Source organism: Hyperoodon ampullatus (genome assembly GCF_949752795.1).
Source record: "Hyperoodon ampullatus genome assembly, chromosome: 16".
Taxonomy (NCBI): Eukaryota; Metazoa; Chordata; class Mammalia; order Artiodactyla; family Ziphiidae; genus Hyperoodon; species Hyperoodon ampullatus.
Genome location: NC_136929.1, coordinates 56,676,234 through 56,701,922, shown reverse-complemented (window position 1 = coordinate 56,701,922; position 25,689 = coordinate 56,676,234). Strand labels below are relative to the sequence as shown.

Genomic DNA, 25,689 nt, shown 5'->3' with positions numbered 1-25,689 from the left:
GAACTTCCGAAAGCTTTCCAAGTTTCTCTTATATAATTAATTCTGGCTAAGTTCTTTCACTTTTACCGTGCTCCCTTTTCAGTCCCCAATCTTAAACTCCAATCCAGTCTCTAAACTTCTGTGCGCTCATAAATCTTTGTTCCTTGCAGGGCTGCCTTGCATGGCTTTTTCCTATTTCTCATTCTTTTTAAAGGTACGGGGCGAAAAATAAGCTCATCAGACTAATGACACATGGGATTTGAAGGGAATCTTAGAAATTTATCTTATTTCACGTGAATTAACTGAGTCCATGGTCACAAAGCTTGGCTGCAGCAAAGTCAAGAACAGAATTCATGCCTTTCATCTTTCCTCGCCAGAGGAGGAGGCCGAATCTCGACTCTTGAAGGGCAGTTCGACGTTTTGCTATTCCTGCGCAGGAACAATGCCATTTCAACTGTTTTACACGAAATTACTCACACCTAGAATTACGCTAAAATCCAGAGCTGCGTTAACTTTCCGAGCAAATGAATTCAACCGCTCCTTGCCAACGTGAGCCAGCCTGGTGTGTTCCCGGAGCAATTCAAAGTACAGAAAGCCTTTTCCCATAGCAGGCAGCTCACGGGCGCCCGGGCTGCACGCTCTTGAATGAACCGCAGGTGTGAGGGATGCAGAGGCAGGAGAAACGCACCTCGGCGGCAAGGGCACACACGCCGAGATGCCAGACGGGCCTCACGCCTGATCTCGGTGACGCTGGAAGAGAAATCACCCCCTACGCCACCGAGTGATGAGGGCCGGGAGCCGGCTCTGATGCAGAACCGGCCCGGCCGCAGGGAGCTGCAGCCCGAGGAGCGGGGCCCACCCCGGAACCTCGCGCCCCACCGAGCCAGGCCCCGCAAGCGAACCGGAGAGCAGAGGTGGCCCCTGGGTAGGGCCGCCGGCGCCGGGGCTCTCCGGGACCGCGGCCGACCAGAGGGGCAGCGCCGCCGCACTGGGGCCGGGAGTTCCGCGCCAGTGGTTCTGGATGCCGCGGGGCAATGGAGGGCGGGCCGGAGGAGGGGCGACCCGGAGCAGGCGCGGAGAGGCCAGCGCGGCCCCAGCCGGGAAGTCAGACACTTACCGGGTGGCGGTGGCCCTGCACCTCCTACTCCCCAGGCACAGCAACTGCCGGCTCCAGCGGCCGCACGGGAACTGGAGGAAAAGCTGAGGAGCGGCAGGGGCGGCCCAGGAGCCAGCGCGCAGCCCCGCCCCGCCCTGCGCGGCCCCGCCCGCAGTCTTGGCGCCCATTGGCCGCTCCCGGCACAGGCCACGCCCAGGTCGCGCGCCCGGCAGCCGGCGGAGAGGGGCCGCAGAGGGAGTGGACTGCAAGACTCCGGCTCGCCGCTGGCGGGGAGTAGGAGCTGCTCGGACTCGGTGACGCCTCCGACGGCCTCGAGGTCAACTCTGCGGTGAAAGAGAAACTTAAGAGCCACGGAAGAGCCTTCTCAGAGTGCTGATTCTTTTTGTTCACGTGAATCTCTGCAGTCAGAAGGAAGTAAACTTGCACTCTTTTTTTTAAAAAAACCAGCTTTTTCGTGTGAAAATTTATAAACCGACTGAAGACTTTAACAGTATACCCTGCACTAAATTAAATGCTAACATTTCACAGTATTTGTGTTCTCTCTCACTGTGTAGGTTTTTTTCACCCCGAACCATTGGAAAGTTGCAAACAACACTGCTTCACCCCCAAAATACCTCGGCAATTAGAACATGCAAGAAATTAAATACCATTTCAGTCAAATCCAATATACTGTCCATATTTAAATTTCCTCTGTTGTCCCTAAAGGTCTCTCTCCACACACACACACACACACACACACACACACACACACACAGACACATTTGTTTTTTCCAGTTCGAGATCTACCCAGGATTCCTTGCATTTGATTTCATGCCTCTCTGTACAAACTCCTTTAGTCTACTACCCTAGTACTAGTACTCTCACTTTAAAAAGAATCGTTTGTTAACACAAGTTCGTGGGCGGAGGCACAGCGAGGCCAAACAAACTGAAACATCAGCGTTTGTAGCAGAGAAAAGCTTATTGCAAGGAGACAGGCGGCTCACGCCCTAAAAGCAACAAACTCCCCAAAAGGGTTTCAGCAAAGCACTTTTTTTTTTTTTTTTTTTTTTTTGCGGTATGCGGGCCTCTCACTGTCGCGGCCTCTCCCGTTGCGAAGCACAGGCTCCGGGTGCGCAGGCTCAGCGGCCACGGCTCACGGGCCCAGCCGCCCCGCGGCACATGGGATCCTCCCGGACCGGGGCACGAACCCGTATCCCCTGCATCGGCAGGCGGACTCTCAACCACTGCGCCACCAGGGAGGCCCCAGCAAAGCACTTTTAAAAGCCAGGTGAGGAAGGGGGGGTCGCAGGGTATGTGATTGGCTTGTGCACAGTTCTCTGACTGGCTGATGGTGAGGTAGCAGGGTGGTGTCACAGGGGTTAACAGTATCTGTCCTCAGGCTCCAGGAGGCCTGGGGCTAGTTGCTCACAGGGGCTGTCAAGTAATCAACATCTTCCATTTGTTGGAGGGGGAGGGGGTGGGGGGGTGTTCACTTCTGCACACAACTCAGGAAGTGTGCATCAAATACTATTATCTAGGTTCTTCAGAGAGGAGCCAGAACAGAGGAGATGGGGGAAGGCCTGTCCCTGGAAGGCCCCATGGGGTCCTGCTCCGTTACACTTTCATCACTTTGACATATTTGAAAAGTCCAGGCCAATTGTAGACTATATCAGTATGGGTTTATTGAATTGTTTCTTCATGATTAGATTCAAGTCAGACTTTTTAGTAAAAGAAGTCGGAGGTGATGCTGTGTACTTCCATCAGCAGGCACAGTATCCTTCTGGCCTAGTATCCGTGATGTCAAGCTTGATCACTTGATCAGGGGTGGTCTGGCAGTTCTCTCCACAAAGATCCTCTCTCCCTCTGCAACAGATAATAGCTGCAGCGCTAGGCTGAAACCAGGTGAGGATTTTCACCCAATAGAGGTAGCAAACACTTAGCGCAAACGTTATAAAATGGAGATTTTCTAATTCTATCATTCCTTCTCCGTTTATTAGCTGGCATTCCTTTCTAAAGAAGAGGACTCCCGGGGCTTCCCTGGTGGCACAGTGGTTAAGAATCTGCCTGCCAATGCAGGGGACACGGGTTCGAGCCCTGGTCTGGGAAGATCCCACATGCCGCGGAGCAACTAAGCCTGTGCGCCACAACTACTGAGCCTGCGCATCTGGAGCCTGTGCTCCGCAACAGGAGAGGCCGCGATAGTGAGAGGCCCGCGCACCGCGATGAAGAGTGGGCCCCACTCGCCGCAACTGGAGAAAGCCCTCGCACAGAAACGAAGACCCAACACAGCCATAAATAAATAAATAATAAATTTATTTAAAAAAAAAAAGAAGAGGACTCCCGCCCCGCCTTTTCTTTTTTGTTTCTCCTCCCCTTCACAATTCCCCTCCCCGCCACCCCCACCCCCCGCCTTCTTCTGAATAACAGTGTGAACTCTGGCATTCTTTTAAAATTCAATTTAATTACAGTACTGTAATCAAATACCATTATTATTTGTGGTGCTCAGATTGCCCTTCTGTGAGCCGTGGAAGCCCCCTACCCGGCTCCTTTTTCCTTACATATATCCTATCAGTCTTTGAACATTACCTTGCTTTCTGACCCAGGACCTCCCAAGCTCTCCTTGCATTTTCTCTGCCTTATGCAGAGAAACCTTAGTTCCTTTTAGTAGGAAATGGTACTTGGAAAACTAGATCTGAGTGTCTGCTACTGGGATGTCATTTCTTCTAGGCCCTTTCAGTGGACCAAGTGTATATATATTCATATAGATATAAAACAGTAAACAGTATAGTCTTTACCCAAATATATTTTAAAATCATGAGTTCATACTAATACCCCCAATTAAAAATTCAACACCACGAGGTTCATTCTAGCCTTCCTCTTTCCATATTTATATCTTTTTTCTCCCACAATGAAAACCCTGGTTACTAACGAAAGGATATGAAATATGATGTCAAAAACAGTAAACATGGCGGGGGTAAAAATGCAGGAAAATGCTGGTTCCCATCAGCATCAATATATTTACTCATTTATTCTATCCTACAATATACACAAAAGAGCTGAGACTTCAGTACTAATACCAGCAGCAAAACTTCTAAGTTCAGGATTTCTTTGCAGTTCTTTTTATCTTTATAAATACGGCCCTTCTCAACGATGTGCAATATATGTGATATTTTGTTAGGTTTGTTATTGTTATTTGCATAATTTTAGTTTGCTTTTTTCATCTTTCTTATCTAGTTTTATTTTTTGAATGTGTAAAGCATTCGCCTGGTTCAAAATCAAATCTTACAAATGTTTTATTCAGAGGAATCTCTCCCTTTCTGTTTCCTGCACTCTGTTCCCACTCACCTCCTATCACTAACCACTGTCATTAGTTTCTAGTTTATTCTCCCATTCCCCCCCAAAAATTAAGAATATGTATTTATTTGTTTGGTATCTATTGCTGTATAATTATGCTTTGCAGCTTAAAACAACAAACATTTATTACCTCACAGTTTCTGTGCATCAGAAATCCAAGAAGAGACTTCCTTGGTGGCGCAGTGGTTAAGAATCCACCTGCCAACGCAGGGGACACAGGTTTGAGCCCTGGTCCGGGAAGATCCCACATGCCGCAGAGCAACTAAGCCCTTGCACCACAGCTACTGAGCCTGTGCTCTAGAGCCCGTGAGCCACAACTACTGAGCCCATGTGCCACAACTACTGAAGCCCATACGCCTAGAGCCTGTGCTCCGCAATAAGAGAAGTCACCACAGCAAGAAGCCTGCGCACCACAACGAAGAGTAGCCCCTGCTCTCCGCAACTAGAGAAAGCCCCCGTTCACCAACGAAGACCCAACACAGCCAAAAATAAATAAATTAATTAACTAATTTTTTAATAAAAAGAAAAAAAAAATCCAAGAAGGGCTTAGGGGCTTCCCTGGTGGCGCAATGGTTGAGAGTCCGCCTGCCGATGCAGGGGACACGGGTTCGTGCCCCGGTCCGGGAAGATCCCACATGCCTTGGAGTGGCTGGGCCCGTGAGCCATGGCCCCCGAGCCTGCACGTCCGGAGCCTGTGCTCCGCAACGGGAGAGGCCACAACAGTGAGAGGCCCGCGTACCGCAAAAAAAAAAAAAGAAGGGTTTAGGTAGCTACCTCTGGCTCCAGGTCTCTCGCAAGAATGCAATCAAGATGGCACTTGGGGCTACAATCCTCTCAAGTCTGGACTGGGGGAGGATCTGCCTCCAAACTCACTCAACCTGGCTGTTAGTTGACCTCAGAAGATCCTCTTTCAAGCTCCCTCACGTGGCTGTTGGCAGATCTCAGGTCCCTGCTGGCTGTCAGCCAGTGAATTAGTTTCTTGGGGCTGCCTTAATAAATTACCACAAACAGGATGGTTTAAAAAAAATGGGGGGTTCTTTGTTATACAGCAGAAACTAACACAACACTGTAAAGCAATTATACTCCAATAAAGATGTTTAAAAAAGGGGGGGGGTTATTCTCTCACAGTTCTGAAGGCTAGAAATTCAAAATCAAGATGTCAGCAGGGAAGAATCCTTTCTTGCCTCTCTCCAGGCTTCTAGCAGTTACCAGCTATCCTTGGTGTTCTTGGCTTATAACTGCATAACTTCTGTTTCTGCCTCTGCCTTCACATCACGTTGTGTGTGTGTCTCTGTGTGTCTGTGTCTGTGTGTGTCTGTGTCCAAATTTCCTTCTGCTAAGGACACCAGTCATTGTATTTGGGTCCACCCTAACCCAGTATGACCTCGTCTTAACTTGATTGCAGTAGCAAAGACCCTGTTTCCAAATAAGGTCACTTCACAGATACCAGGTGGATTAGGACTTCAGTATGTCTTTCTGGGAGACACAATTCAAGCCACAACCACCAAAAATATCAGTTTCTTGCATCATGGTCTCTTGGTAAAACTACTCACAACATGGCAGCTTGCTTCGCACTACAGAGAAAAAGGAAAAAAGAGAGATTCCAGCATGGAAGCCGCGGTCTTTTTGTAACATTATTTAACAGTGACATCCCACTACTTCTGCTATATTTTACTTGCTTTCTAGAGTCAGTAAGTCCAGCCCACACTCAAGGGGAAAGGATTACACAATAGGCAATGATCAGGGGGGCCATCTCAGAGCCTGCCTGACACGATTTATGTATTTTATTTTACTTCCCCTTTTTTCTTCCATGAAAGGTAGCACCTTTTATTCTTCCTTGCTATTCTCGCTGTTTAACAATAGGTAATGTATCCTGGAAATCACTCTGGAGTGTAACTGAGCAGGACCCTATGGGTTCTTCCCAGGACACACCCCTCCCCCATCTCCTGCTTAGCTCCTCCCTGAAGCACCTAGATAACAGTTACCTGATGCACATTTCCTGAGTTGTTTTACAGATGCTAAAACCCCTACCAAATAGAAGACTTTAACTACATGATGACCATGAGCACACAGCCCCCAGACCTACTGGCGCCTAAGGATGGATCAGGTTGACCCGTGACACCACCCTCACCATCAACCATTCAGAATTGTGCACGAACTGATCACACACCTGGTGACACCCCCCGCACCCCGCCCACCTTGCCTTTAAGAATGCTTTCCCGAGACTTCCCTGGCGGTCCAGTGGTTAGGACTCCGTGCTCTCACTGCCGAGGCCCCGGGTTCAGTCCCTGGTCGGGGAACTAAGATCTCACAAGTAGTGTGGTTTGGCCAAAAAATAAATAAATAATAAATAAATGAGCAAAAATGCTTTCCTGAAACCCATTGGGGAGCTCGGGTGTTTTGAGCACTAGCTGCCCTGGACTCCTTGCTTGGCACCTGCAATAAACGTTGCACTTCCCTTCACCACAACCCTGTGTCAGTAGATTGGCTTTACTGCGAGCAGGTGACCCAAGTTTGATTCGGAAACAAAAGCAGTTCTCAGTACTACATTCATTATTTTGTAATAACCTATAAGGGAAAAGAATCTGAAAAAGTATGTATATGTATAACTGAATCACTGTGCTGTACACCTGAAACTAACATGACATTGTAAATAAACTGAGCTCCAATTAAAAAAAAAAAAAAGAGCAGTTCCCAGAGGCCTTTCTCATCCTTCATTACTACAGCATAGTTCTCCCTCATGTGGATGGACCCAGGTTATTTAACAGTTAGCTTCTTGTAGTGTAATAGGCAGAATTCTAAGATGGCCCCTAAGATTCTTGGCCCCTGATGTGCACATACCTTCTCCTAGTTATTCAATCAAATGCTAATCTAGGTAAGTCTGTGAAAGGATTTTGCATGTATATTAAAGTCCCAGCGACTTCCCCAGTGGCACAGTGGTTAAGACTCCATGCTCCCAATGCAAGGGGCCCGGGTTCGATCCCTACTCAGGGAACTAGATCCCACATGCATGCTACAACTAAGGAGCCTGCCTGCCACAACTAAGACCCGGTGCAACCAAATAAATACATTTAAAAAAATAAAAATAAAGTTCCAAATCAGTTGCCCCTATGATAGGGAGATTATTCAGTGGGCCTGACCTAGTCATATGAGCCCTTTAAAAGCAGAGAATTTTCTCTAGCTGATCACAGAAGGAAAGTCAGAGCTTCAAATCACAAGAAGGATTTGGCACACCGGCTTGACAATGAGGCTTCACATGGCAAGGAATGAGGGTGCCTCTAGGAGCTGAGAGCCTCCTGAGCTGACACCCCACGAGGAGCAGCATCCTCAAACCTGCCACCATGAGAAACTACATTCTGCCAGCAATAAGGATGACCCTGAAGCAGGTTCATCCTCCTGAGTTCTCTAGATGAGAACTAAACCAAGCCGGCACCTTGATTTCAGCCTTGTGATACCCTGAGTGGAGAACCCAGCCACACCAGGCCACACTTCTGATTGACTACTAAATGGGTGTCACTTGAAGCTAAACTTGTGGTTTTATATTATGCAGCAATAGAAAACGAATAAATGTGGCACATAGTTGGTTTGCAATCTTTTGCTATGACAAATAGTGAGTTAATGAAGAAACTTTTGCATATATTGTGTTCATTGGAGGAGGTATAGCTTCAGGGTAAATTCCCAGAAGTGGGATTGTTGGGTCAAAAAGCAAACGCATGGGTACAAAACCTGCATTTATTGATGCAAAACGCTCCTCCAGGAATCTTTATATTCAATGGTTCATTCAAGCCAAAAGAAGTGTTATTTCTATTTTATAAATGAGGAAATTGAGGTTTCAGGAGGTAACTGGTCTATGCCAGAGCCAGAGCCCAAAGCCCCTTCTCCCTCATTCCCTTTTCCAGTTTCTCTAGCTCAGGCCCCAGGCTAGACTTAAACAACCCCAATTTCCACTCTCCAACTTGAGCTCTAAGTGAGACCCTGGAGTTTTGTCCACTCACTATTTTGATGTCAGTACAGTTTAGACCTGTTTGAGGTTTCACATGAATCCTGCCATAAAAACAAATGTACGTTTGCATTGAGATTGCAATGTGCACACTTCTTTTTGTAGTTGTGGCATCCTGTTGACATCGAATATGACTTTGATAATAAATACCAGCTCCTGAAAAAAAACAAACAAACAAACAAACAAAAAACAAATGTAATCCCCAGTCTGTGGGGAAAGTCACTGGAATGCTTTCCTTTCTAGGGCAGGAAAATAAGAACATGACTTTTTCTACCCCAGCTCTCACCTCACCAAGTCCTTTCCAGACTCATGACTGTGTGACACACCCTTTCCTATAGATTCTTAAGACACCCAAACTCCACTATTTTCCTGTGCCCCACCAGCCTCTGCTAGTATAGGCATATCATCCTTAGTAATACACAGATAATATCCAGTAATTTATATTTAGTATGAAGATCCCTTTCAAGTATAAAGATCCGTCTGTAATACAAACTAAATTTTTAAAACTCTTGGAGTCCCTGGGTTGTGCGATCGGAAACCACCCCTACTCCTAATCCCCCACCTACAGAAGAAGAGAAAACAGAATCTAATCAGGAGGTTGCTAACCCAGAACACTATATTAAACATCCTTTACAGAACAGATGGGAACTCTGGTTTTTTAAAAATGATAAAAGCAGGGCTTCCCTGGTGGCGCAGTTGTTGAGAGTCTGCCTGCCGATGCAGGGGACACGGGTTCGTGCCCTGGTCCGGGAGGATCCCACATGCCGTGGAGCGGCTGGGCCCGTGAGCCATGGCCGCTGAGCCTGCGCGTCTGGAGCCTGTGCTCCACAACGGGAGAGGTCACAACAGTGAGCGGCCCGCGTACTGCAAAAAAAAAAAAAAAAAGATAAAAGCAAAACTTGGCAAGCAAACCTTCGGCTGATCTCTAAGTTTGATACTGTTGAAGACTTCTGGGCTCTGTACAACCATATCCAGTTGTCTAGTAATTTAATGCCTGGCTGTGACTACTCACTTTTTAAGGATGGTATTGAGCCTATGTGGGAAGATGAGAAAAACAAACGAGGAGGACGATGGCTAATTACATTGAACAAACAGCAGAGACGAAGTGACCTCCATCGCTTTTGGCTAGAGACACTGCTGTGCCTTATTGGAGAGCCTTTTGATGACTACAGTGATGATGTATGTGGAGCTGTGGTTAATGTTAGAGCTAAAGGTGATAAAATAGCAATATGGACTACTGAATGTGAAAACAGAGAAGCAGTTACACATACAGGGAGGGTATACAAGGAAAGGTTAGGACTTCCTCCAAAGATAGTGATTGGTTATCAGTCCCATGCAGACACAGCTACTAAGAGCGGCTCCACCACTAAAACTAGGTTTGTTGTTTAAGAAGACACCTTCTGAGTATTCTCATAGGAGACTGCGTCAAGCAATCAAGATTTGGGAGCTGAACCAAAGCCTCTTCAAAAGCAGAGTGGACTGCATTTAAATTTGATTTCCATCTAAATGTTGCTAAGATATAAGAGAAGTCTCATTCGCCTTTGTCTTGTACTCCTGTGTTCATTTTTTTTTTTAAATTTTGGCTAGAGTGTCCACTATCCCAATCAAAGAATTACAGTACACATCGTCCCCAGAACCCATAAATGTGTTCCTGGCCCACTCTGTAATAGCTTAAAAGAATTAACGATTACAAACACATTTGACCCATCTACAATATTAAAGAAAAGGATTCGCATTTCTATACCTTACAAGAGAACGGTTCTGTTTATGTTCCATTGTATGCAGGAGCATATTTTGCTGGTTTGAAAGAGTATGATGCATACAGTTTTCTAACAATTTTCTTTGTTTCTTTTTATAGCATTGTCTGTGCTGTACTCCTGCTGATGGCTGCTAGATTTTAATTTATTTGTTTCCCTACTTGATAACATTAGTGATTCTGATTTCAGTTTGTCATTTGTTTTGCTTTTTTTTTCCTCATGTAGCATTGGTAAAGGATCCAGGAATATGACACAAAGGTGGAATAAACATTAATTTTGTGCATTCTTCGGTAATTTTTTTTGTAACTACAAAGCTTTGCTACAAATTTATGCATTTCATTCAAATCAGCGATGTGTTTGTGTGATTTCCTAGACATAATTGTGGATTATAAAAAATGTAACATCATAATTACATTCCTAATTAGAATTAGTATGTCAGTTTTTGTATCTTTATGCTGTATTTTAACACTTTGTTATACTTAGGTTATTTTGCTTTGGTTAAAAAATGGCTTAAGTAGAAAAGCGGTCCCATTCATATTAAGACAGTGTACAAAACTGTAAATAAAATGTGTACAGTGAATTGTCTTTTAGACAAAAAAAACAAAAAAAAATCTTGGAGTCCCTACAAAATGGATGGTAATACTTTCAGCATCTATCAAGAATATTCACACCGAACTTGAGGACCCTCTGAATAACCTTGGGTTCCCCCAAGGGTCCTGATCCACAGGTTGGAAATCACTGCTCTAGGGAATAGTAACATGGTTACATCATCATAACCAGCTTTGAAACAACAAGAATAACAAAAAAGAAATGGTAAGTCTAGAAACAAATCTACTAACTATTCAGTGCCAGTCCCTGCTAAACACAACTAATTTTTCACCTATTCTTTGCTCTCACCTTTGCCCTGTAACAGCCCTTTGTAGGTGCGTTTGATCTGACTACAGTCAAGACACCCAGATGGCAATATGGAAATGAAGACCTGAATTCTACTCAATCTTGGCCAAACTGTATTAGCTCTCCAACCTTGATTAATTAATTTCTCTAAGTCCTCAGTTGCAAAATGCAAACAATACCTCCCTTACAGAATGTTAAATGAGGTGATGTGTGCAAAAACACACTCTGTAAAATGTAAGTGCTGTAGAAATATCTTCTAAATTCATCTGGCTATGTCACTCATGAGCTTAAAATTCTTCCTTGTCTTCCCAGTGTCTTCAGAATCAAGGGTAAGCCCTTAGCCTGGCAGAGAAGCCCCTCCCCGTGTGGTTTTTAGAGCTTCCAGTCACAGGAATCCAATTCCCCATCCTCCGCTGTTCATCTGCCTCTCAACCCTGTGTTCTAAAGTCTGGCCATCTCAAGGAGCTGGACTCTTGGCTGTATTTCCATTTAGGCCATTTATTAGCACATTGTGTATGCCACTCTTTAGAACAGTAAGGTCCTCAAACAAGCCACAATCTACAAGTTGGGCTATGCCAGGCCTCATGAGGAGCTGGGCAGCAAGAACCATTCCTCACCCACATCTTGGTTTTCATCATCTTGGTAGTTACATTTTTACTGTGATGAAGAAGAAATGATTTGGAATCAGCTAGAATTTAATAAGTGTGTATGCAACTAACTTAAACTATAGGAATGATATTGATAGAATGTAATATGGCCCTACATCTTGTCAGGAAGGAGTCTCTTGAGTTTTTCTGGATGCTTGATGCCATGCAGAATGAAAGGCCTGAATCAGACCACTTTTAGGGTAGCCTTCAGTGATCGGTGGGGGGGAGAACATCGTATCTGAGACATCTGGTCACCTTCCCCTGCCCTTGGCAAAGTGGAGCAGTAATGAGCAATAGCTACTCCTAACAAGAACAGCTGGATAGGCGGTGTTCCCAGCTGGTACGCTCCGGGAATGAGCCAGTGAAATTCTTTATCCTCACCTCTTACAGCAGTGGCTATCAACCAGGAGATTTGCCCCCCAGAGGACATTTGGCAATGTCTGGAGACTTTTTTTTTTTTTTTTTTTTTTGGTTGTGTTGGGTCCTCGTTGCTGTCCACGGGGTTTCCTTAGTTGTGGCGAGAGGGCTTCCCATTGCGGTGGCTTCTCTTGTTGCGGAGCACAGGCTCTAGGGCGTGTGGGCTTCAGTAGTTGTGGCTTGCAGGCTCTAGAGCGCAGGCTCAGTAGTTGTGGTGCACGGGCTTAGTTGCTCCGCAGCATGTGAGATCTTCCCGGACCAGGGATTGAACCCGTGTCCCCTGCATTGGCAGGCGGATTCTTAACCACTGCGCCACCAGGGAAGTCCCTGGAGACATTTTTGGTTGTCAAAACTCAGTGATGGCTACTAGCATCTTTTGGGTAGGGACCAGACATGCTGCTAAACATCCTACAATGCCCAGGAAAGGCCTCCACAACGAAGAGTTATCAACATGGCAATAGGGTTGAGGTTTGAAAAATCCTGTTTTGTAGGAATGTTGCTTTTGGCCTATGTTTTTCTTGGTTACAGGTGCTCTTTTGAGAGCACATCTTTTGCATAGGTCTGTGAGTGTTTGTTTGTATAAAGTAGTTGCAGCTCCCTGAACAGGCCATTGCTCCCTTTCACCTCTGGAACCTTGCACACGCTAAGGTGCACCTGCTAAGTTCTTTCTCTTGCTAATGTCTTCTCATCCTTCAGGCTTCAGTTTGGACATCATCTCCTCCAGGAAGTCTCTCCTGATTCCTAAAATCGAGGCATAGTAGGTGCCCCCATGCACACCCATCCTGCAATCAGAACAGTTATGGCACTTCAGTAGAATTAACTTTTTCTTTGTCAGTCTCCCCACCAGACAGTAAGCTCCTTGGGGTGGGGACGCAGTCTTGCTCACTACTGTATTCCTAGTACCCAGTACAGCACCTGATGTGGTAGGCAGTCAATTAATATACACACATTTGAAGAGTCTATATAATTTGGGATCTGGCAGAGAGATGAAAGGCTTTTCAAAATGGTCCACCCCGTATTCCTCTCATTGACATCAGTTGTGTGTTTTGTTTGATCAAAGCTTCCCTATTTGTGCTTCAGTAGAGAAAATGGAAGAATAGTGCCGAGAATCTCACATGAATTCTGGTGAGCTGTACTTGGAGATCTCATTTATCTACCTTTACGCTACTCTCTGCATTGTTTTCCTTTTTATTATCCTTTTAGTATCCTTTTAATTTTTATGCCCAGGAGCTGGCAAACTATGGTCTATGGGCCAAATATGGACAGTTGCCTGTTTTTGTATAGCCATAGAAATGGTTGTTACATTTTTTAATGGTTACTTTTTTTTTTGCCAGACCGCACATGGCACGTGGGATCTCAGTTCCCGGAACAGGGATCGAACCCGTGACCCCAGCCATGGAAGCACAGAGTCCTAACCACTGGACCGCCAGGGAATTCCCAATAGTTACACTTTGAATAGCTATGTAAGTACCTACAGAATATCCTCAATTTTGCCTGCTGGACTGCGAAGAGCAAAATATTTACAATCTGGTCCTTTACAGAAGAAGCTTGCTGACCACTGCTCTATCCTTTAGCATATTTGCATTTAAATATTCCATTCTGGTCTCAGCTGTGCTTTGGCTATTGTGTCATCAGCCTGTTGGGGCTCATTTGGTAAAGGGGGAAGAGCACAGCCTTGTGACAGCTGATGGTAGCAGAACCGACTATCATGAGACCCTCACAAAGACCCCTGGCACCAGACAGGACAGATTTGTACCATGATTCTCTTAATACAATCAACGCAGTTTGCACACTTAACCAAATTCTCTTGCACCTTCACTTTAAAATCATAAATATAAAATCAATTACACACTTCAAATTGAAATCACAAGGTATTCTGACAGATTCTCTAGAGTATAGTTTCTATTTTTATTAAAGGCACTGCACATAAATAACAGACACATAAGGGTTGTGTTACACTTCAAGGTTAGTACTAAAAATATTAGTACTATGGGCTTGATTTAGCTCACCATTGCTATATTTAATTCTAAACCTTCTCGGGGTTATATAATCATATAATAATGTACCCAACCAACAGCAGATTTACTAGCTCAGGTCAGCTGAGTAACTAGATAATGAAAAAAATCAGGACATCAATAAGATTATCTCGAAGTGTTGTGAGATACACTCCAGTTATGTGTTCCCTTTTTACAGAGGAGCTGTGTCTGAAACATAGCAGGGACCTCAAGTCTAAGCCTTTCATTTGGAATTTCATTTCTCTACCTTCGTCCCTGGTCATTTTCCCTCAGCAAACCCAATTTGTTTGTTTTAGAGCCTGATTTAGGTGGAGAGAGAGAGAGAAGCAAGTCACATTTAAAGGACTGAGAATACTAACAATTTCAAACTTCTCAACAGCAATACTGGAAGCTAGAAAACAACGGAGCAATGCCTTAAATGTGAGGGAAAATTATTGCCAAACTGTAACACCATATCTAACCAAAAAAAATTAAAAGCTACAGACGTGCAAGGTCTCAAAGAATTGGCCTCTCCTGTACGTGTCCTCAGAAAAGCTGATAAAGGATATATTTCCTCAAAACTAAGGAATAAACTTTTTTTAAAGGTATACATGGGAAATAGGAGCTCCAACACAGGAGGGTGGGGAAAGGACTTCCTAAGATGACAGTGAAAATCAATCTCAGGACAACAGCAATCAGCCTAGATCAGAGCAGGAGTACAAAGAGATCCTGGAAATATATTGCAGAGAAAAACTGCGACTGATAAATCACCTGATATTTGTGAAAGTAGTGATAGGGGGCTTTAACTACGAAGAGAGAGTTTGGGGATGAATTTGAAATAGGCACCCAGAAAAGTAAGCCCAATTATTATTATTTTTTTGCTGTGCTCGGGCTTTCTCTAGTTGCGGCGAGCGGGGGCTACTCTTCATTGTGGTGCATGGGCTTCTCACTGTGGTGGCTTCTCTTGTTGCGGAGCATGGGCTCTAAGCACGGAGGCTTCAGTAGTTGTGGCACTCAGGCTTAGTTGCTCCGCAGCATGTGGGATCTTCCCGGACCAGGGCTCGAACCTGTGTCCCCTGAATTGGCAGGCAGATTCTTAACCACTGTGCCACCAGGGAAGTCCCCAAAAACCTTTTAAATGATGACAATTTTTAATTCCAGGGTAAACCAGAGGTCATAAAAAGAGGAAACATAATCATGGTATACTACATGGCTCAGCTATGAATAACATTTACAAAGTCAGAGTAATTAAACACTACATATTGGGAATTCCCTGGTGGTCCAGTGGCTAGGACTCCGTGCTTCCACTGCAGGAGGCAGGGGTTCGATCCCTAGTCTGGGAACTAAGATCTTGCAAGCCGTGAGGCACTGCTGAAGAAAAATGTTCATAAAAAAAAAAAAAAACCCTATATATTGGTTTAACCAAAACTGGTGATAGGGCTTCCCTGGTGGCGCAGTGGTTGAGAGTCCGCCTGCCGATGCAGGGGACACGGTTCGTGCCCCGGTCTGGGAGGATCCCACATGCCGCGGAGCGGCTGGGCCCATGAGCCATGGCCGCTGATCCTGCGCGTCTGGAGCCTGTGCTCCGCAACCGGAGAGGCCGCAACAGTGAGAGGCCTGCGTACTGCAAAAAAAAAAAAAAACTGGTGATATAATTGTACTTAGAGGATAGTGAAGAGCTCTGTGTGTCTGTGTGAGTAGGTGTGAAGGTGAGTGTGGATGGGCGTAAATCTTTGTCTTCAGAAGAAGGAAGTCTATAGATATCAAAGGAGAAATATCAGGAAATGGCAGATAAATCAGCTTATTAGAAATCAAGGAGGTAAATGCCAGAAGAAACAGCTGAGGACTTCCCTGGTGGCACAGTGGTTAAGAATCCGCCTGCCAATGCAGGGGACACAGGTTCGAGCCCTGGTCTGGGAAGATCTCACATGCCGCAGAGCAATTAAGCCCGTGTGCCACAACTACTGAGCCTGTGCTCTAGCCCACGTGCTACTGTGCCACGTGCTACTACTGAAGCTCACGTGCCTAGAGCCCATGCTCTGCAACAAGAGAAGCCACTGCAATGAGAAGCCCATGCACCGCAACGAAGAGTAGCCCCCGCTCAACGCAACTAGAGAAAGCCCGCGTGCAGCAACCAAGACCCAATGCAGCCAAAAATTAATTAATTTTTTTAAAAAAGAAAGAAAAGAGCATGGGGAAGGCCCACCTGCTCTTTACTGCCTCTGGTCACAATCCATAGGCAAGAATTAGTCCCAAAGCCCCACTAAAATACCAAGATGCTGGGAAGTGTGCTTTAATTGTATATCTAGGAAAAGGAATGGATTTTGGTGAATATCTGGTGAATCTCTTCCCACTTTGGTGGAATGTACTTCCAGGAGGGAAGGTATATGATAACAGCTAGCCTCTCATGTCCACTCTGGCCTCCGTCATCCATCTCCACAGAGCACAGTGACCTGGATCAAGTCTTCCTGCTGCCTAAAAGCTTTCCACTGTACTTAGCATTAGCCCCCAAATCCTTATGCCAGCCTTGGAGGCCAGCATGACGTGGGTTCTTCCACTGTGCCAAGCTCTTCTTCATCTGCACAGGTTGTCACCTCTGCTCGGAATACTACCGTCCTGCTTCCTCTTTTCACAACCTGACATTTACCCATGTTTTTAGTCTCAGGCCAAATGTTGCTTCATCCAAGAGGCCACTGTGATAGTCACAGTAACAGCCCCAAAGAACTCTATGTCCTAATCCCTGGAATCTGTGACTATGTTAGGTTACACGGCAAAGGAGAATTAAGATTACAGATAGAATTAAGGTGGCTAATCAGCTGACCTTTAGGTAGGGAGGTTATTTTGGATTATCCAAGATAATGAGATAGTGAGTGGGTCCGATGTAATCACATGGGTCCTTATAAGTGAAAGAGGGAGGTGGAAAAGTCAGAGATACAATATGACTGTGGAGGTAGGTTGGAGTGATTTGATGTGAGAAGAACTCTACCTGCCATTGTCGGCTTTGAAGATGGAAAAGAGTCATAAACCAAGGAATATGGGCAGCGCCAGAAGCTGCCCAATCAGTCAAGGAAACTGATTCTCCCCTGGAGCCACCAGAAGGAATACAGCCCTGAAAACCCTTTGATTTTTGTCTAATGAGTTCCATTCCAGACTTCTGACCTCTAGAACAAAAGATAATGAATGTTTATTGTTTTATAGCATCAAGTTTTTGGTAATTTGTCATAGCAGCAATAGGACACTAACCCATGCTCGCTGACTCTTCCCCGGACCACCCTCATCTCCCTGCCATGTCAGCTGGGTCTGCAACTAATCTCCCTCCCCACCAAGACCTCTGCTCTTCCCTTGTGCATCTGGATCTCTGGCGGGTCCATGCCTGGGTCTTCTGGGACCTGTTCCTGGGAACTGACCTTCACTTCTCCCGGTCTCTCCATAAACACTCAGGAATGTGTTGAAGTTTTTCCCCTCCAGTTTTTTTTTCTTTCTCCCCCACCCCCAGCCCCCCACTGCCCGGATCTTAGGTCCCGGACCAGGGAGCACTGAGTCCCAACCACTGGACCACCAGGGAATTCCCTCCCCTCCGGTTTTGCACCTGGTGAGTTGACAGGCAGAACAGTCAGGTAGGAGGGGGAACAAAAAAGTATAAACACCTCCATGAAAATGGCTCAAAGGGTCCACATGCCTGGCGAATTTCTCTCCCTCCACAAAGATGCAGCTTGGGATTTGGCATCCAACTCAGGAGAACTTTAAAAGTTATTTATCTTCTTTATAATTCTCAGTTCTCTTAAAAGTAAAATCATAAACATACTTTCTTCAGAGGGTTTTTGTAAGAATTGAAATAAATGAAATCGTGGACACAGTACCTTGCATATAATCAACATCACTATTGCCATTGTTAGTATTACGGTCATCATGATTGTCATTATTCCAAATCACTCTTTCATGTTATATACAAAAGGCACACTCCACTGGGAATTCCCTGGAGGTCCAGTGGTTAGGACTCTGCGCTCTCACTGCCCAGGGCCTGGCTTCAATCCCTGTTTGGCCAAAAAAAAAAAAAGGCCCATTCCATTTAAGTAAAACCAGTGTTGCTAACAGGGTAAGAGTCTAAAATTAAAGCCTTTCATGTTTCTTAGTGGTTTTGTCCTGAGATTTACACTCAGCACTTCCAATTAATTTTTATTGAGTGATACAGCTTCAAAAATGCAATAGGAACAGAAACCAAAATGGCTACTTACTTGCTCTTATGGCAAGTCATATCTTTGGAACACTATGAAAACTAGCCAATTCAACATGCCCCCCCCCAAAATTCTGGGCTTTAATTAGAATTGTCTGCATTTTTTTTTTTTTTGGCGGTGCCCAGCAGCATGTGGGATCTTAGTTCCCACCACCAGGACCAGGGATTGAGCCCGCGCACCCTGAAGTGGAAGCACGAAGTCTTAACCACTGGACTGCCAGGGAAGTCCCTGTCTGCATTTCTCTTTTATTTTATTTTATTTTTATTTACATTGGGTCTTCGTTGTTGCGCACGGGCTTCCTCTAGTTGCAGGGAGCGGGGGCTACTCTTCGTTGCAATGGGCGGGCTTCTCACTGCGCTGGCTTCTCTTGTTGTGGAGCACAGGCTGTAGGCGCGAGGGCTTCAGTAGTTGTGGCACGCAGGCTCAGTAGTTGTGGCTCACGGGCTCTAGAGTGCAGGCTCAGTAGTTGTGGCGCACAGACTTAGTTGCTCCACGGCATGTGGGATCTTCCTGGACCAGGGCTCGAACCCGTGTCCCCTGCATTGGCAGGCGGATTCTCAACCACTGCGCCACCAGGGAATTCCTGCATTTCTTTAAGTCAATCATTTGGTTAAATATTTTACTCCCTTTCTGGGTGCCTTCACGTAGACACTGCCTAAGAAACTATCAGACTTCAGTTTATCAGAAGCAAAATAAAGGGGCCAACTGCAATCTCCAGTAGATGGAATAAGTGGCTTTTTCCACAAAAAAGGATTTGGGGAAGTGTAAGTGATCCGGGCCGCCTGATGCTGAGAGGCACAGGATAAAAGGAGGTTAACAGGTAGCCTCTGCAGGGTAATTTTAGCCAGAGCTCCCTGCAGCGTGCTTCTTGGGGCCGGGAGGGAGGTCTCTGCGCTCGCCAGTGACTGTAGAAATGCCCTAGAGGGCTTCCCTGGTAGCGCAGTGGTTAAGAATCTACCTGCCAATGCAGGGGACACTGGTTGGAGCCCTGGTCCGGGAAGATCCCACATGCCGCAGAGCAACTAAGTCTGTGCACCACCACTACTGAGCCTGCGCTCTAGGGCCGTGAGCCACAACTGCTGAGCCTGCGCTCTAGAGCCCGCAAGCCACAACTACTGAGCCTGTGCTCTAGAGCCTGCAAGCCACAACTACTAAAGCCCATGCGCTTAGAGCCCATGCTCTGCAACAAGAGAAGCCACTGCAATGAGAAGCCCGCGCACCGCAACGAAGAGTAGTCCCCGCTAGCCACAGCTAGAGAAAAGCCTGCACGCAGCAACAAAGACGCAATGCAGCCAAAAATAAAATAAAATAAAATAATTAAATAAAATTTAGGGCTTCCCTGGTGGCGCAGTGGTTGGGAGTCCGCCTGCCGATGCAGGGGACGCGGGTTTGTGCCCCGGTCCGGGAGGATCCCACGTGCCGCGGAGCGGCTGGGCCCGTGAGCCATGGCCGCTGGGCCTGCGCGTCTGGAGCCTGTGCTCCGCAGCGGGAGAGGCCACAGCGGTGGGAGGCCCGCATACCGCAAAAAAAAAAAAAAAAAAAAAAAAATTAAATTTTTTTTTAAAAAAAGAAAAGAAAAAAAGAAATGCCCTAGAATGTTCGAGGACATTCACAAAATAACTGGGGACAGCAAAGTCTGAACACACACATGACATTTCCATCCTGGTACTATTTGGAGGGTCAGGGCAGCAGGCGAGGCCTGAGGCTGGCAGTGCTCAAATCTGAACAGTGCTGAAGGGACCGCAGCCATTTCTGTCCACAGTTTTCAAATCTGAATTTGTTGAACTGTAACCCACATTAGGAAACACATTGTACATCATGACCCAGTACACATACATACACACACACACACACACACACATACGACTGAGGCAAACATTTCAGCAAAGAATACTTACTATGACTACAATGCACTCTGATATTTATTATTCTATTAAGTGGAAGTCACCTAAGGCCAACTGGCCCGAGGCAGGGGAACGCAATCAGATTCACAGGTTGCATCAGACCAAAACTCTCCGGACCACCCAGTTCCAGAAACTGACCTGGAGACATTCCGGACCACCCAGTTCCAGGAACTGACCTGGGGACCTTTCACCCGGCCCAGCCTTCCCGCCTTTCGAGGGGCGGGACTAGCGGTCCCAAGACTGATGCAACCGGCACCAGATATTGCCACGATACCCGAAGAGACCACCAAATAAGGACTACCCCGCGCCCTCCCAGATTCACCACACCCCTTTCCCTTCTTCCCCTATAAAATCTTGCCCAACCCTCGCCTGGGTGCGACTCCTCTGGCCCCTTTCTCTCGGACCAGTGAACCTCGCCCGGGAGCGCCCCCTGATAAAGCTCACTTGAAGCTTTCCTCTGTTTCGCGGTGCCGTTTGTTAAGATCCGAACTTACACTATTCATAACCCACTAAATGGAAAACCCACAGTTTGAAAAATACTGGTTATACAAGTCAAATCAAATCGTGCTCTCTCCGAGTTATTCTGTAATTAGAGGGGCCTCTGCAGCCCTCCTTTCCTATCTCTACAGTTAGAGGGGGTGAGTGCTTAGGAGAGAGGCAGCCACTGTCTGACTGCGGGCGATGCTCTCAGCACAGGCGCCTCTTCTCGCGAGATGGCAACACCTGCCCTGCCTCCTTCACTGGACTGCCGTGAGGACCCCATGAGCTGGCTCTGCTGACTATGCCGAAGAAGGGGAAAGGGCTCTGCGACAAACGCTGTTAAGGCTCAATAGTGACTTGGCCATCCGATAACTCATCTTACGGACTTAACCTGGAAAATTCCTCTCCCAGTGCGTGAATCAAAGGAGAGATTCTATTTTCATGTCACACCAAGTCCACCCATGGCCTTGAACCTGACTCAGTTTGGTCATCATTTGCTGGGTTTGGTGTGAATTAACTGCTACCTAAGCCACCATAAACTGGTTAAACAACAAATCCTCAGCAAACAAACAGCTTCTCACTGCAACTTTTGCAGCTGAGGGATGTTTGAAAGGGGGAGATCAGGAGGTTTCTGAGAATTGGGACAGATGTCCGGTAACAGTCAGAAAGATAGCTTTTTCTTCATTAAAGTCTACACCGAATCCATAAGCGCATGGCTCCTGGGGTGAGTCTGGCGGGCAGCGCCAACAGTCTTTTCAACACAGAGGACCAGATCATCCTCAGCATTTGTGATCACTTGTTCAAAAACGTATCTTTGATGCAGACGTAGAGAATGGACTTGAGGACACGGGGAGGGGGAGGGGTAAGCTGGGACGAAGTGAGAGAGTGGCATGGACATATATACACTACCAAACGTAAAATAGATAGCTAGTGGGAAGCAGCCACATAGCACAGGGAGATCAGCTCGGTGCTTTGTGACCGACTGGAGGGGTGGGATAGGGAGGGTGGGAGGGAGGGAGATGCAAGAGGGAGGGGATATGGGGATATATGTATACGTATAGCTGATTCACTTTGTTATACAGCAGAAACTAAAACAACATTGTAAAGCAATTATACTCCAATAAAGATGTTAAAAAACAAACAAACAAAAAAACATATCTTTGGGTCTGGATAGAGGGACAGTTACACAACATTGTAAATACACTAAATGCCACTAAGTACACTTTTTACATGGTTAGGTCTATCTGACGTGAATTTCATCTCAATTTATTTATTTTATTTATTTATTTTTTTGCACAACACGTGTCATGCAGGATCTTAGTTCCCCGACCAGCGATCTAACAAGCGCCCCCGGCAGTGGAAGTGCGGGGTCCTAACCACTGGACCGCCAGGGAAGTCTCTCACCTCAATTTTTTTTAATGGAAAAAAAACAGAGGAATACATACCACCAGAGCAATGTAGGGTTTTTTTTGTTGTTGCTGCTGTTTTATTTATTTATTCTAGATTTCTGATACTCTGGGTAGTCAATGCAGAAAACTTTTAGGGCTTTAACTTTGAGCAAACAAAGCTAGAAAGGCAGATAACTCTTTGTAAATAGTAAAACAGCTCCAATCCCCACCTCCACCACAAAAAAAGGTCAGTCTGACCCAGCTTAGCAAATAGCCTCGAACTAGGAATCCAGGACCAGCCACAGTTTCATTACCTCCTCTGTAAAGTCTCAGGGAGCCTCTCTCCCCCATGGTCCCCTTGGTCACCCCTGAGATGACCAAGACTGGTAGGTGGAAAGCGATCCTTCACCCTGTCACACTACTAGACCAAGGGAGCCATTGTCAAGCCAGCCAGAGACCCGAGGTGGCCTTGAACGAGCACCCGCCCCATAGGGGTGCCTCCAGTGGATAGTGAGGGCTGTCCAGCTGATTCCCTCTTGGGACATTTGATAGAAGACACAGGAAAAGTGCTGGAAAAGGCAGAAGTAGCAGGTTCAGAGGCAAAATATCTGAGTCACCATCATGGCAGAGCCCAAAGCACGGGTCCAGAGTGCCCCATTCTGAAGACTCGCCTACCAGGCATTGTTGTGACGGTGCCACCAGAGCTGCTATCGGAGTAATGGAGCAAAGACAACATGTGGGGCCGTCTTACTCTGCCTGACGGCGTAGCCTGAGACAACTCCCAGTGTCTTCCCGCTTCCTTTACCTCCCTGTGGAGCCTGTAAGTGGAAGTCACCTAAGGAGGTGTCTTGACTTGGAACTGGGTAGAATCTGATTTAAGTGCCACAAAAGGAAGCAACCCAAAGGATTCTGGCCACTCGCTGCTTCCCTGATGGGCTGCTCTCTGATGTTATTGGTAGGACAGCTTCTCCCTCACCCTCCTCTGCTTTGCCAGCCTCCAGTACAGAAGCTGGAAAATGTAATACTTCCTTTCCCAGTCCTTCTGCAGCTAAGCATGGCCAAGTGACAAGTTCCAGCCAAAGAGACAAAGGTGTCGCTCCTTTGGGGAAGGGAGAGTGTCTGAGGAAGTTTTTACTTTTTTATAAAAGGGCCAGGGGCTTCTCTGGTGGTGCAGTGGTTGAGAGTCCGCCTGCCGATGCAGGGGACACGGGTTCATGCCCCGGTCCGGGAAGATCCCACATGTCGCGGAGCAGCTGGGCCCGTGAGCCACGGCCGCTGAGCCTGCACGTCCGGAGCCTGTGCTCCGCAACGGGAGAGGCCACAACAGTGAGAGGCCCGCGTACCACAAAAATAAATAAATAAATAAAAGGGCCAGGCCCAGGAGCAGCAGCCACAGGCACTGCCCTTCCCCATCCTCCCACCTGTAATACAGACATGGTACCCGGAGCTGTGGCAGCCTTAGGATCGCAAAATGACAAGCATGGTCACAAAAGACCACATGCTAAGAGGGGCAGGACCGGAAGACAGTCAGGGCCCTTACTGGCATTGTTGGGAAGCTACGCCGATGCCTGCAGCTTCTTACCTCCAGACTTCTGGTTCTATGAGAAAAATATCACTTTAAGCAGGCATTATTACTTGCAGACTTCCTATGTGATAACACTAATACATATACTAGTGTACACATAAAACTAATAACAAAATATGTCTTATATATTTATAATTTCCTTAAGTACACTTCTAAAAATTGCACATTATTCATTCCACAGATGCATCCAATTGTTCCAACAACTCCTTATACAATCTCCAGGTTTTTTGGTTTTTTTTTCTTTTGCGGTATGCGGACCTCTCACTGCTGTGGCCTCTCCAGGCTCAGCGGCCGTGGCTCACGGGCCCAGCGGCTCCGTGGCATGTGGGATCTTCCCAGACCGGGGCACGAACCCGTGTTCCCTGCATCGGCAGGCAGACTCTCAACCACTGCGCCACCAGGGAAGCCCACAATCTCCAGTTTTAAACATCAATTTGGGTTTTGCTAAAGAGATGCACGAAGGGCACCCAGCCTCTGCACAGGGCAGTGCCTAGGCTCTGCAGAGGCATCTGAAAGGGAATAATTTATGTCTGAATGTGCCTCTTACACAGACACTGCTCATGTTGGCTGCTGGACATGGTTTCATGCAGTAAGAACGTGAAGAACCGAATTACTGACGCAGTTAAGCATATCTGATCACTGCTTATGTTCAAGAGAACTATCACAGAATCGATGCAACCCTACATAAAATAATTAGCAGATGGTTCCTAGAGAGATACAAGCCACACACATATTGTCTATTCAAAATGCTCCTGTATTTATGAGCTGAAGAGCACATCCTTTAGGCAGCCCACGTAACAGGAGCTCTGAATCGAGCAGACACTCAACCAGGGCTGGTTAACTAAGAAAGTCCTCTGCAGAAGGCAGAACAAGCAGCAGCCACGTCTCCACCCCACGCTTATGTTGAAACTGATAATGTCACGTTGGGTTTCTCTCATCATCACCGTCCTTCCCCACAGGTCAACGCCGGTTCTCACTTGATGGGCTGAGTCACATGAACATGCCTTCCATGAACATGCCTTCCTCTCAGAGCAGATAAGTACCAGGCCTGTTCCACTAACATCACACAGGGTCTCTGAACTGATAGCAGTTCCTAAATATATGACCAGGAACCCCTGTCCTTAATTTAGATTTTCCAGCAGGCTGGAGAAAATTCTACAGCCAGGGCGACAAAGGACACACATTACCCCTGTTACCCTTTCACCTACTTACCTTAGGTGAGGCATATTGATCAGTTCAACAGAATGCCCTCCACACTTTGACTCACCGTTTCTTTCCCAAATTAAAAAAAGTCCTACATAAACAAACAGGATGACCCTTTCCCCAAATGTCTCCTTTAATCAGAATCCATGGAAAAATAAAAACTAAGGATGGTTTCTGTGTGATGTTCACTGTTTGCTTTCCATTTATGGTGTAAAGAAAAAATGTTGGTGGGATGGCCAGGTGGCTTTCCCGGTTGTGACTATATGATACACAGCAAGATGTGACTAATTAATAAATGTTAGGTAAATTATAATCAGTGATGCCAATCTGGAAATTCACAAGAGTAGGCTGACAGTTGTTTTCTGGCCTCCCTTTTCTGTGAGAATATCACAAGAATACCATCAGGGCTTATCCCTAATGAATGTCTCCAAGTTCACATTTTATTATTTGCACTCACCCCCTAACAACACTTTACCTTAAAATGAACCATAACAGCCAACTATCCCACAAGAAGAGGAGGGAGGTACATTGTCTAACAGTGATGTTTCCACAGCCAGCCCCGGGAGAGATGTAAAAAGATTCTCCTGTGTAGAACAGTGGGGTTTCTGATTGCTAATTTGGTCTAACTGTGGTTTACAAATTTAACTTCCTTTGAAGATTTATATTCACTTAATTCTCTGGTCCAGAAAACCAGAATTCAATTTCCAGCCACTAGTGTGCATCCTGAGTCTTGAGTCTTATTTCCCTTTGTATTTA

At 46.2% G+C, this 25,689-nt stretch overlaps 1 protein-coding gene across 1 annotated transcript; it reads left to right on the top strand.

Moving 5' to 3' along the window:
• Positions 1-9,419: 9,419 nt before the first annotated feature.
• Positions 9,420-9,818, top strand: LOC307064869 (eukaryotic translation initiation factor 4E-like; the record flags this gene model as incomplete). Its single annotated transcript, XM_079721581.1, has 1 exon — positions 9,420-9,818. The coding sequence occupies one exon, from the start codon at positions 9,420-9,422 to the stop codon at positions 9,816-9,818; it is 399 nt and encodes a 132-aa protein (XP_079577707.1).
• Between the last annotated feature and the right edge of the window lie 15,871 nt (positions 9,819-25,689).